At 49.9% G+C, this 13,168-nt stretch overlaps 1 protein-coding gene across 4 annotated transcripts in view; it reads right to left on the reverse strand.

The window, feature by feature from the left end:
• The window catches only part of PAX2 (paired box 2), a 94,048-nt gene that overhangs the window by 43,294 nt on the left and 37,586 nt on the right, over positions 1-13,168 (reverse strand). For all 4 annotated transcript variants that reach the window (XM_033185424.1, XM_033185408.1, XM_033185416.1 and 1 more), the window contains 2 exons: positions 6,900-6,985; positions 5,138-5,257 (listed from right to left, as the gene is read on the reverse strand). In XM_033185424.1, the coding sequence (XP_033041315.1) occupies positions 5,138-5,257; positions 6,900-6,985 (206 nt within the window). The remainder of the gene's footprint in view (positions 1-5,137; positions 5,258-6,899; positions 6,986-13,168) is intronic.

The raw sequence follows: 13,168 nt of genomic DNA on the forward strand, positions 1-13,168 counted from the left end.
GTAGAACACAGGCATACTCACACTGGCATAAACTGTGTAAAAAATTACATTTGGATTTATAAAACAAACATACATTTTCCAAGGTAAATAAATAAACTTTGCATGTGGGAGCAGAAATGTACACAGATGAATAGAGGGAGAGATGCCCACATGTTAGAAAAAGAAGGGGATCTTATATTTATTTATTTATACACATCTAAAATGCCTGTGGAGGCGGAAAGATGACATGTGGCCCAAGTGGGTAACCACAGAGTAAATGAACAGATAGAAATGGACAAAGGTTCTCCCAATCCCGGGTGTGAGGACGACGCCTTTCCTCCACTGCACTGGTCCCATCCAGGTTAGCTAATCCCAGCATCCACTAAAGACTGCCCTAGTTACAAGGAGCTGCACCAACGTTAGGGCACCTGTGCCCAGATAAATTTCTTTCTAACACAACTTCATTTCCTCATGAAACATAAACCTGCCAATTAGGCTTTCTTTCCCAGATACACAAGGATGCATCTTCTAAGATGAAGTCAGCTCAACACTAAATTCATGACCTCATGGAATCCTCTCCACAGTCCCCAAGAAGGAAGTGCCATTACCATCTCCATTTTACAGAGGAGAAGCTTGAGCTGATGAAGGTTAGGTGACTTACCCAACTAGTGAGAGGCAACAGGATTCAGACCCCGCTATGCTCACTCCAGAGGCCACATTCGTTCCCACTGAGCCCCACTGCCCATCCATGTCCTGCTCTAGGGATGGCATGCTCACTCCTACCCTGTGCCTTCCTTCCTGGTGGGAGTCTCTGCAGCCTTCTGTTGCCTCAAGCCAGGCTCCCAGACAAGGGCAGGTCTTCTCATTTCCATGGCTTAATCCCTTCATTTGCTCCAAGTCTAACCTGAGCAACACTCTTGGGGACCTCTAGAATGGTAGCTAACTAAGGAAATAAACTGCTTCTTCCAGTTATAGCTTCATCCAAAGCAGAAGGGAGCTATTAAAGGCAGTGACAGGACTCGGCCATTTGCAGCCATGCAGCCTGCCCTGCCTACAAACACACAACTGCATCAGCTTGGCACCACTCAACGGCACAATTCATTGTAAACCTAATTAATGGAATGTAGTATCATGACCCCCTGCAATCTCACACCTCAAAGGATGATCCCAACACATCTCCCTCACACAGACCAGCAGACTCTCACCATATGACTTCATCTGGATTCTTGGACAAGTTATGTAACTGCCCTGTGCTTCAACACCACCACCGATGAACAGCAACGTTTTGGGCCCCAGCCGAAAGTAACTGGGTGAAGGCGAAGGACTTCCAGTTTTCAGCCTGATTGCAGATAGGGAAATACAAGAATCTCTCTCCTCCAGCCACATAAACCAGCTCACACAGTGTTCAGGGAATTGGCTTTCCTTCGAAGGGACCAGGGAATCCAGCACTAACATGCTTACCCATAATTACAGCTAAGAAGAAGTGAGGATTTTTGCATGATATGAACAGGGATTCTACCTTCTCAGACTGATGGACAGCCTGTCTTCTGGGTGCTTCAGAATATAACTTCCTCATCCATCTGGCCTGTCTACCTGTCTCATTCTGGGAGCTCCTGGGCTCTTGGGATGAGGGTCAAAGCCTCTTGACCAGCACATTTCTCAAAGGAAAGTCAGGGGGTGTTTTCCATACTCTCAAAGGCCAAGGCATGGGAAGGGGTCTCAAACAGGCTCACAGTCATGCCAGTTTTTCCCCAGAGTCACAGCTGATCAGTCCTTTCCTAATATCCCCAGGGAAATGATGACTGCAGATACTAATAACACTGTCCATATTCTGAGTGCCAATGCCAATAATGTTCTGGGCATTATCACTGTGAGCACCAATAACTACTGCTGAGATTGTCTTCAATAACGCCAGCACGCACTGCAGTGATTGTCCTCACTAATGCCCATCACCGTGACATTGTTAGAGCTGAAGAATAGGCCAAACTGTACCCAGAGCAAAAGAGGAGCAGCTTCCTGGAGGACAAAGAGGTTCACAGCTTGCCCCCAGGGTAAGACACTCCTAGGAAGATGCCACAGTGCTTGAGGCCAAAGGAGGGCCAGTCTAGCAGGGTCTTTAAGGGTCCTCCTGGAGGGAGATGAGCCCCTCCATTCCCTCTAGGGTCTAGCCCTTTGATGTGCGTCCTCAGTCCCATCCCAACACCCCTCAGTTCCCCGTCAGTGTTCTCTTTTGCTGCAGTCCTGGCCCAGTCACTGAAGGACACACCTGGGTGTCTGCAGCCCATGCCCGAGGCTGCCTTCTGTGACTGGCCTGCCAGCTGCTTTGCTACCTTGGCCTGACTGCAGAGTTGGGCTACATCATCTTGACACATAATTATCTCCCCTATTCTTAATCATCTGAGCTGCTCCCTAATGCAAACTGGGCCTGGCTGCTTGGAAGCAACCAGAGTGGGGAAAACGGGAGGAGGGGCTGCCACAGCTCTACCTTTGCTCTCTCCTCTCCCTTCCTACCGGGGGCTGGTAGATCAGGATTGGAGGGGGAGGTCAGGGAGAACTGGTCTCCCTCATAGGCCTGGCCTCCTCCAGGGAAAATACAGCTCCATTTGGCCTGGGGTTGGTTAAGAGGAGTTGGTAAGAGGAGGAGAACCGTCTCTCAAAAAAAGAGTGCAGCCTCTGATATTTCTTGACACCTGGATAGGCCCAGCAGGTAAATGTTTCAGAGGAAACTTGGGGGCCCCATAATCTCTTGCTTTGAAGACTTCCACTGCTTCCTGCAACATAGCCCTGGTGCATCACTGTCACACTGCTGGAGCATGAGCTTCCCAAACCCAGCCCTGCTCCTGTCCCTTCCTCAGGAGACTACTCCTGCCTTCAGGAAAAAAAAAAAAAAAAAAAAAAAAAAAGCCCAAACTCCTTCTATGGTCTAGACCTGGCCTGCTATCCTGTAGCCCTAACCTGTCTCCTCAGCCTTACTGTCCACCACATCTCTTTGTGCCTTCTATCCCTGCCAAAGCTGCCCTGCAGCCGCTGGTCAAAGGGCCTTCTGGTCACAAGGCTCAGTCTATCAGATAGAATTTCAGGTTACCATTGTCTCTGAACATTCTCCTCTTCATCCCCCAGGCCCATCTTCAAAGAGCAGCCCTTCCTGGCTATGTACTCCCTCCCCAGCCCAGTTCCTGTGGCCCGCCATCTAAACCTCCATCGCAACAGGGTATCTGATGGGCCTATCTGCTCTTTGGGCTCACATGTTTAACATGCCCCACTAGAATGTAAGCTCCTTAAGGACAAGAATCATATCTTGTTCTGCTTTGGGATCCTATAGTACCAAGCCTTTCTTGAAACTGATGTCCAGGAAAGGTTCACTGAACTGAACTGATCAGAAACAATGAAGGCGATCAACCGCTCAGGAGAGCACCCTGTTCTGGGCCAGCCAGGTACAGCCCTGGGTGGCCACAGCCTCATGCCAGTGCCTCCCTACCCCCCGCCTTTCTTGCCCCACAGGAGCCCATGCAGCAGAGGGCATACTTGGCCATAGCCTCAGACTGAAAAGGGAGACTACAGAGGGGCATCTGTGGCCTCCCATGGGCCGCTGGGCCTCTCACCCCTAAAAAACACAGGGGCTGCTGGTTAAGGGAGAGACCATTAGGGTTTGAGGCAGATTCTACCAAAGAACTCGGGGTGCCAAGGAGCTTAGCCAAGGCCTGAGTATGGGGAGCCTCAGGGAGAATTGGGACTTAGGGCCTTTCCCACAACCTCCCCCTGCCCATCAGGGGCTGCCGCCAAAACAACCACAATGAAATTTAGTGAATGGCAAAGGCCGTGGCAGCCAAATCGGTTTGGATATTTTGGAAGAAGGAGAAATAGAGCCAGACAAGCTGTTTCCCTGTGAAACGAGGCCATTAGGGCTTCTGGAAGGAGGCCAGCGCCAGGTCATCACTGTCTTGCCAGGCCTAGGCCTCCCCCTCACGCTGTCCCTTCCGCTGGGGGCCAGGCCTCTCCCACTCTCTTCCCTCAGCCTAGGCTGGGGGATCTTGGACTGTGGGCCCAGGCAAGCTCAGCGTTGTCCCTTTTCTCTGCTCCTCACTCCATTAGGCTTCCCCTACCGAGGGTTTGTCTGTGTGTGGAATGACCAGATAATTTATTGTCCAAACAGGACATTTCTAAGAGAAAAGGGAGATGCTGAGATGCTGACTGGCCAAGATGCAGAGACAACAGGCATAAATTGGGACTGTCCTGGGCTAATGGGATAGATGGTCACCCCTTTATGCTCATTGTTTGAGGATTCTGTCTCTTTCCTGGGAGATGTCTTTAAAATCCTCTGAAGGCCAGGAGGTTACCACTTCTCCAGAGGGAACCATGAGAAAATGGGGGCAGAAAACAGTCCGGAGACACTGGTGTCTCTGTTGATCTGGGTCTGCCAGCTCCGTGCCCCAGCTTCACGCATCAGAACAGAACCAGATGATCACCAAGAGACCCCCAATGTCACGACATTTGAAAAACACTTTGTCCCAGGCTCATCCCCACCACTCTCCCCTTACGTCTTTTCTTCTCTCCTCTTCCCCTTCCTTCCCCATTCCCTTTGACACCCTTCCTAACAGCTTGGCTGCACCTTGAGGCATTCCAGGGAGGTGAGGGAGAGGGCCAGGGGATTTGGAGTGGCATCTCTACTCATGGAGAAGAAGAGGAGAGCGGGGTCCCACGTCCAGCTCCCTGTGAGGTTTGAATCGGGGGCGGTGTGCATGTGTTAAAGAGAAAGGACACCGGGGTTGGCTGCACATGACGTCACTCCCTCACCTCTGGACAGATTTGGATCATGTAAGGACAAGGTAGGTTGGTCTTTCATCCTCAGGTCAGAGACCAGGTGTTCCCCCAACTCCAAAACCTTCCCAAGGTAAACGGTTCCTGCTTCTCCTCCTGGCATCCCACAGGGATCGGCAGGTGAGGCAGCCTGGGCTGCTGAGCAGATGGTGAAGCTGATGGCCTCACCAGCAGCCACCCTCCCTCTCTCCAGGAGCCAGCAGGGCAGTGGGGGGACCTGGGCTTTGCTACTAAAATTGATCTTACAGCAGAGCAGCTGCGAGGCCAGGCCGAAACCGGAGCTTGGAGTTCAAGGACAAAGCATGCGAAGGGGAAGCCACACCTCTTCCCTCCTCCCTACCTTCATCACGTTTCCTCTTCTCACCATTGGAGCGAGGAATCCCCAGGATCCCATTGATGGAGTAGGATCCCACTGGGTCATTGGAGGCGCTGGAAACAGGAGGGGAGGCCGTGCTGGGAACTGGATGAAAGGAAGGAGGAAATGGCATCAGGATAGCAGTTGTGATCATAGGCCAAAGCCCTAAGGCTGGGAGGCAGAGAGAAGCAGAGGACATAAGGAGGGATAAGGAGCCCACGTTCCTCTTGTTCCTCTACTTCCTCTGGGGTCTATTTAAGAGGGGATTGCATTGCCACATACAGGCTATTATTCACTTCTGTCCAGCCCTGAGGTAAGTGGTGCCCAGTCAACCCCAGGCCTTCTCTGCAGACCTGTGGATTTCACTGGGGTTCTCAAACTCACTATCCTAAAGATGGATGAAGTACAGGCCCAGGAAACACCAAAGGTGTCTCCATCTAGGCAGCACCTCCATGGTCCTCTAGAGAGCACAGCTCTTTGGATACCCCCTTGCACAGCTCATCCAGTCCCTGGAGTTGGGCAAACCCTTCTAATGAAGACCCAGCTCATTGTTCTCAGTCTCCTGGACTGAGTCTTTACCAATCCTGATTTAAAGTCTGTGGCTTTCTAAGATCTGTCTCTGATTCTCTAGGGGACACAAGACTGGTCTTGATGTTCCCCAGGAGTGCAAGTCTCTTTCTCAGCTGCTTTTGGTCTTGAAATCACTTGAGAAACTCCTAATTTCCCCCTTAGGGCACAGATTAGTGAACCCATTCACTCCATGGTGATCAACTCAGGTACAGCCTGGCCCAACCCTCCCTCCCAGCACACATTGTAACACTGGCCTAGTAAACAACAGCTCCTGCCAACTCCTGGAGGGCTGGAACTAGCCATTTCTACTACCTGCTGGTCAAGAAAGAAGGGGACAACTGCCAAGAGGAGCAGCAGGAAAAATGTAACCACATCCCAGCCCCTCAAACCCCAGGCCTCATCTATGGCTACAGTAGCACCAAGTTTCTCCTTGGGCCAGAGGGAAGCTAGTCTATGTGCACTGGGGACAGAGGAGGAGTGTTAGCAGGTGTTCTAGTAGGCCTGGGTCACGTCTTCGAGAGGCCCTAAGCATGGCTCAAAGAATGAGGAGGATGGAGAGAGGAAGAGAGATACAGAGTGGGTGAGACAGAGGTTGAGCAATTAAGAGAGAAAGGCCAAGAGGAAAGAGGCCATGAGGAAGGAGGGAGACAGAACAGAGCCAGAGCTACACCTAGGAGAGAAGAGAGGGAAGGACAGAGAGAGAAAATAGGAGGAGGCAAGGGGAGAAGACAGAAGGACAATGTTAAGAACAAGATGGAATGTTAAACAAAGATGGAATAAGAAAGTTGATATGAAAGAAAGAGGGCACAGGTAGGGAGACAGAATCGGATAAAAATAAAAGATGATGGAGAAGGAGGGAGAGGGAAGCAGGAGGAGGAGAAGAAAAAGAAGGAGAAATGCTAGAAGAAAAACACTTAGAGAGAGGAGAGGAGGGGAGAGGATAGGGACGACTAAAGCAGGGAAGAGGGAGGTGACACAGGTGGGAGGCAAAGAACAATCCTAGTAAACCAGTATCTCTCAGGGAGACCCTATGTGGACAGGAGTTCAGGCGAGAGGAGTTGGCAAATAAGATGGGCCCTGGACCTCAACCGGGCAGGCAGTTCCCAGTGTTGGAGCTGCGTTTCCTGCCTTTCTCTGGGTGGGATCTGGCTTCCTCCCCTTCCCTGAGCCCTCTTACCAATGGTGTGGCCAGGGGCGGTCACTCCTGTCCCAGCCCCATCCGGCGTTGGGTGGAAAGGCTGCTGAACTTTGGTCCGGATGATTCTGCAACAGCGTCACAACAGCATCACACATCATATGCCCACTCCTACCCCGGCCAATTCTAGCGCAGCCCTGCAAAGGGGCTGTCTCCCAAGTTCCTCAGTGATTTCCTCATCCATCTGCTCCCTGCGTCCCTGCCCTCACTGACTGCTGCAAGGCACAGGGTTTTCCTCCTGTTGGCTCTGCAGATCCAACCTAATGCAGCTCGGGGTGAATGAAGCCTGCCTTATGTCCTGCTATGTGCATCACCCAAATTATTGTTTGATTTTTGGTAGCAAGGGTCAGGGCAGTAGACCCAGTGAGCACAGCATTCTTTCTCTTTCTGCAGGGTGAGGACTGCCCTGGTGGCTTGTTGTCCATCTTTCTCTCCTCAACCACACACGCATCTCCTCCTGGTACCAGGACCTCCTGGGTTTTGAGATCATTTTGGAGCTGGCTTTCCTATTTGGGGCTGTATCACAGTCCTTCAGAGTTGAGAGGATGAGATTTCCCCATATCCTGAAAGAATGAGAAGTAGTCAGGGAGGGGCTGGGTCACAGGTGACCCTTTTGTCCCCAAGACTCCAACACAGCACACAGTCCCCTTGCCAGATGTCAGGTCCTGAACAACCTCTTCTTGAGCCCACTTACTGCCCTCAAACAAGTCAGAGCCCTGTTCCCATATGGCTGGCTGGTTTGCTGGCCTCCTTTTCTGAGGTTCTTACTTGGATTGTGGCTTCTTCGCCAGCCTGATTGAAACGTCTGGTGCCCTCCCTGTACATCTTGGGGAGAAGTGGCCAAATCAAACATTCCAGGAGCCTGCTTTTCAGGGATCTGAAAAACCCAGGGCTCAGTGATGCCAAAGACCAGTCCCAGGGCTAAGACTGAGGAATGCTCCCCCCACCCACTGGTCAAATGAGGGGCCTTTGGAAGCCACTTTTCTGACAGCATTGCTCTTCCCCACAGAGAGGCATGTGAGCCAAGCTCACCTCAACCAGCCAGGTGAGTCACAAACCATGAACCAAGTCAGCTCTAAAAGCTTTTCCTGAACACTTGCAGGCGTTGGGATAAGCCAGCTCACAGTGCTGGATATGAAGGTGGGGAGGGGAGACTTAACCCCTGAAAAAGCTAAGTTACCAGAGGGAATTAGGTAGTTAGTGCTGGAAAGTTGGAGCGGGGGAACCATTCCCCTTGCAGGAGAGGAACTGGGGAAGAAGTCACTGAAGACGGGGAAATTGATGTAGTTCTTCAAAGCTGAGTAGGGCTGAAATCAGAGGCACAGAGGATGGTGGCTGAGTCCTGCTTCTGATTTTGCATTTAAGAAGCCACATAGCCTTGGTCTCATCTCTCAACTTCTCTGGGCCTCAGCTTCTTCAGTTGTAAATGAAGGGGTTGGACTACAGGATCTCCACCTGTCTCTTTCCCCAGTAAAAAATAACTTGATCCTAAGATGAACAAAGAGGTAGAGGGGAGGGCATCACAAGCTGGTGGAAGCAGAAGCCACGCGAACCTGCTGCCTTCTGGGTTAATGCCCAGAGCGGTCAGCCAGAAAGAGTGGAGGCAGGCAAAGGACTAAGAGGAAACAAGGGTGAAAACTTGGATGTGATGAGAACCATCACCATTTTCCACTTACTGAACATCTACTATGTGCCAATATTATACACAATTTATATGACTTATATACATTACTGTTAATTCGCACAACCACCTCCAGAGTAGAGACTATTATCCTCATTTTGCAAATTGAAAACCAAAGCTGAGACAAGTTTAAGTAGCTCACTCAAGATCACACTACTGGCTGGGTGCGGTGGCTCATGCCTGTAATCCCAGCACTTTGGGAGGCAGAGGCAGGCAGATCTCGAGGTCAGGAGTTTGAGACCGACCTGACCAACATTGTGAAACCCCGTCTCTACTAAAAATACAAAAATTAGACAGGCGTGGTGGTATGCACCTGTAATCACAGCTACTCAGGAGGCTGAGGCAGGAGAATCGCTTGAACCCAGGAGTTGCAGTGAGCTGAGATTGCACCACTGCACTCCAACCTAGGTGACAGTGTAAGACTCAGTTTCAAAAAAAAATCATGGTACCAATTAGGGCAGACTCAGAACACAGCCTCTAAAATCTATGCTTTTTGTTACTTTGTCATCCTACCCCCAACATGTAGGAACCAGGTTTAGAGGGTCTTAAGCCATGAGTGATTTCTAAACGAGGGGGTATCTGTACAAACGGATCCCAATAAAGCAACATACATATACATGAGGCATGAGGCGATATGGAGCTGGTCTCAGGAAAGAAAGGGAAGAATTTGCAAGACAAGAGGAAGGCAGAATGGCTGGAGTTTGGCAACCAACTGGAGTCAACCATGGCTTTACAACCTCAGTTTTGTGTAACTGGAAGCTTGGTGGAGTTTACATCAGCAGGTCAGGAATAAGGCTGTAGGGAGGTGACTGGTTTTGGAGGGAAGTGGTGGTGTTGGTCCTAGATGTGCAGCATTTGAGATGAAAGAGGAGCATCCAGGTGCAATGCCCCTGCATCAGCAGGCAAAGAGGTATGGATTTAGGAGACTGTCAGGGACCAGGGAAAGGAGTGTTTAAAAGACAAGAGGCCTAAGGAGTGGATACTGGAGGACATTTACTTCTAGGGACTGGGAAAAGAAAGTGACCTTGCATAGGAGTCAGAGAATTGGTTGCACAGGAAATGGCAGACCAAGGTAGGTCAGTTTCACCTAAGTCAATGGAGAAGAATGTTTCAAGAAAAACACAACCTGCAATGCCAACAGCAACATGGAGACTGAAGGGAATTGGGAACAAGAAGAGGCACAGATGTGGGATTCCGGTGGCCATTAGTGGCTTTGAGGAGGAGTCTCAGCAAAGCAACTGGAGCAGGAGCCAGACAGAACAAGGTTAGGGAATGCATAGGGAGGAAAGCGAGGCAGGGTGGTAAATGGAGAATATTGCCTCAGAAGTTTTTGGAAAAGGAAAGGACAAGAAAGTGTGGAAGGTGGAGGATGGAATGGGTAGCTAAGTGGAGGGAAGGACTTCCTGGGTAGGAAAGACCTGGATAAGCTTGTAGACTAAGGAGGAAGAACCAGTGAAGAGGAAGAGACTGAAATTGCCTTAGGGACTGTGGATGATTAACAGAGCAAGAGAGAACAAGGAAAAATGGAGTGCAGACTCCAGGGAAGTGTTAGCCAGAGATGGCATATTTTCAGGTGACCAAAGCTTTGAAAAGGAGCTTTTATGGCTTTTATCTCTCAGCAAAGCAGAAGGCAAGGTCATCTCCCAAGAGTTGGAGGGAAGGTTTGGAGTATGCTCACAATGGAAAAGATTGGATAGTAGCTGAGAGGTGGTGTACAATCACCTACAAGAAAAGTCCAGAAAGATGCTGAGCAACTCAGAGTAGCTGCTCCTAGTTTACTGCAGCAAAAGCTTCTGTGAGCTCACTGGGCCTGTGGGTGGCTCTGGCTTGAGGGCTGATGGGCTCTTGACTAAGGGAATCCCAGGGGTGGGGCTGGCTGAGAGAGATAACTGGATGGGCTTGGGGAGTTTCTGTCTTTGTTACCCAGAGCCTCTGACCCCTAGGGCACTGGCGCAAATTTAGCTGAGGCAGCAAGTGATGGAAAATCACTACTCCCTGACAGCGGCTTGTGGTGCATGGAGGAGGAGCTGGGCAGGGTGCCTGCTGTGAGTTACTAATGCTCTTGGTGTCCATCCATGACCCCAGGCAGTGGGCACTTGCCAGTCCCTAGAGCTGATCTCGGAGAATTTAAGAACTGGGATCGTGGAAATCTGACGGTCATCCATTGTCCTCTTGTCTCCCATACGACAACCCAACAACTCATGGCAATTTCACTCGGGGCTAAAGGATGAATGAAGTAAAGCAGTTGTTGATGATGATGGCCTGATACCATTTCCCCATGTTCCTTCTCCTTCTCCAGTTCTTTTTCATACTTGGCCTCACAAGACAGCCAGACACACACCAAACTTCCATGGCCCCGGGCAGGTTTAGCCTGGAAGGTCAAGTTCTGGATATAGATCCCTGGAGGGTGCAGCCGGGACCCTGGAGGACACAGCTCTGCTCAGAAGCTGGGAGGTGTCATTTTTTCCATATCCACAGAGAGACTGACCTGCCAGGGTGCCTGCGCCCCACTTCTCTTTCCTTCACAGGATACTCTTTCTCCTCCACCATTTCTGATGAGAGCTCGCCCTTTCCTGGGGACCTCCAGGGCTTTGGCCAGGGCCCCGCACGGGGACTTCCAGGCACTTAGAGTCTCCCACACTTCCAAGGGAGTGAGAGCAGCAAAAGGAAGAAGGGTATGGGTTCTGGGCTCAGCCTGCCTTAGTCTGAATCCCGGCTTTGTTACTTGTTGCCTGTGAAACCCCTGGAAGTTTCTTATTCCCTTCTCTGTAAAATAAGATAATACTACCATACACTTTATAGGACTGTAGTGAGGACTAAATAGGACACTCCATGTAAAGTGATTAGTATGATGGTTGGTTCAATAAATGCTACCTATAATAACAATGATGACCAGTATTATTATTCCTACGGGTGACCCCTAGGTCCAGCTGCTTTCAATTTAGGGGCTGAGCCAGATGCAGGCAGGAGACCTCCCTACCCAGTATGCCCCAGACTGGTCAATGCAGGTGCCACTGAGACCCTGGGAAGAGCACTGAGAAGACGAGAAACTGCAGCAACGGTGGCAACATCTGGCCCAAAAGGAAGTTGCGTCAGACTCTGAAGAAGACAGACTGGGGACTGGACCAAGCCCCACTGGGCTCGCTGGCAAGGATCCACAGGGGACCCAAGGGATGGCAGGGGGTCGTGGCAGGACTTCAGAGCAAAGGATGACAGGGCAGGTGGGGAGGCCCCTCCCTCATTGGTTAAATTCCCAGAAGACCCCCACCTCTCACCAACTTGGATATCAACACAATCTCAGGCTCTGTGAGTAAGAATGAAAGCCCTGTATGAGACTCCTATTAACATTGTGTTAGACTCAAGAAGAAAGAGAGAAGCCCTCCACCTTTTAAGAGAGCACCAGACATTCCTACTCCTCTTCTAGTTCTGCTCTCTCTCTTCCTCCTCCTTCCCCATTCTTTTCTCTGTGTTTCACTCTCTGTCTCTCTCTTCTCTTTCTCTGCTCCTCTCTCTACTTCCCCTCTCTTTGTATGTCTGTCTGTCTCCTTGCACCCTGAAGTCCCAATGTGGCTATGTGAGTTTATTGATTCCTGGGAGCTGGGGGAAAGCAGGAGGCAGGGCTGGGGTGCAGGCTCCGGGATGGAAATAGAAGGCTATAAATTATTTGTGACAGGAAAGCAATAGTGGCAGAGTGCTGAGCACAAGTCCTGTGTCACTATTAGATTCCTTTTAGCCTGATGACACTGTAAAAAAGGTTAAGTGTCTGCTGGAATCGTACACCTGGGGGGCCGGGGCAGCCTGGGAGCAGAACAAGCCACTGAGAGCAGGTATATCAATTCTCCAGGCCAATAATATTCCTCTCATTGATCGCCACGCAAAGTTCAAAAATCTCATTACAGCCAGGCAGACCGGGAACTTTTTACAAATCAATAGAATGATATAATGTATGTATACTTAGTACAAATGTATCTATTCATCTATCCATCCATCCACAGTCCGCCTCAGGGTTTCCAAGTTAACCTACCCATCATATTATGTTATGTTATGTCTGATATTATATTGCATTATATTATATGATAATAAATGGTGTGCAAAAACTCCCTGAGGTGGAGACAAGAAGAGGTCCTATTAGCATTGAGGTGACCTCAGACAGCTCACCTTGGGAGGAGTAAGGTGGCAGCATTTACAGGACTAGGCTGGGCAGGATTTCTAGGAGCAATGCTTCCTCAGGAGAGGCTCTAGTTTAAAAACAAAACCAAAATACTGTCTACTGAGTATCTACTACATGTTAGGCAATGTTCTATGTACTTCAAATAAATAGTTCACTTAATCCTTACAACAATGCATTTTGCACACAAGGCTTATTACAACTTGCCCAAAGTCACCCATTTAATAAATAGCAAACCTGGGATTTGAATTCAGGTAGACTAATCCTAGGGACTAATCCCTTACCTGATAAAATAGACTGCCTCCAGGGGAGAGACACCCAAAGGCCCCATATTTAAACTTCTATTTTCAGTCCCTTCTGAGAAATGAAGGGTGAGGGGTTTCCCTGAATCTCAGTTTTCCT

Source organism: Trachypithecus francoisi, unplaced genomic scaffold, assembly GCF_009764315.1.
Source record: "Trachypithecus francoisi isolate TF-2019V2 unplaced genomic scaffold, Tfra_2.0 Contig01579, whole genome shotgun sequence".
NCBI lineage: Eukaryota > Metazoa > Chordata > Mammalia > Primates > Cercopithecidae > Trachypithecus > Trachypithecus francoisi.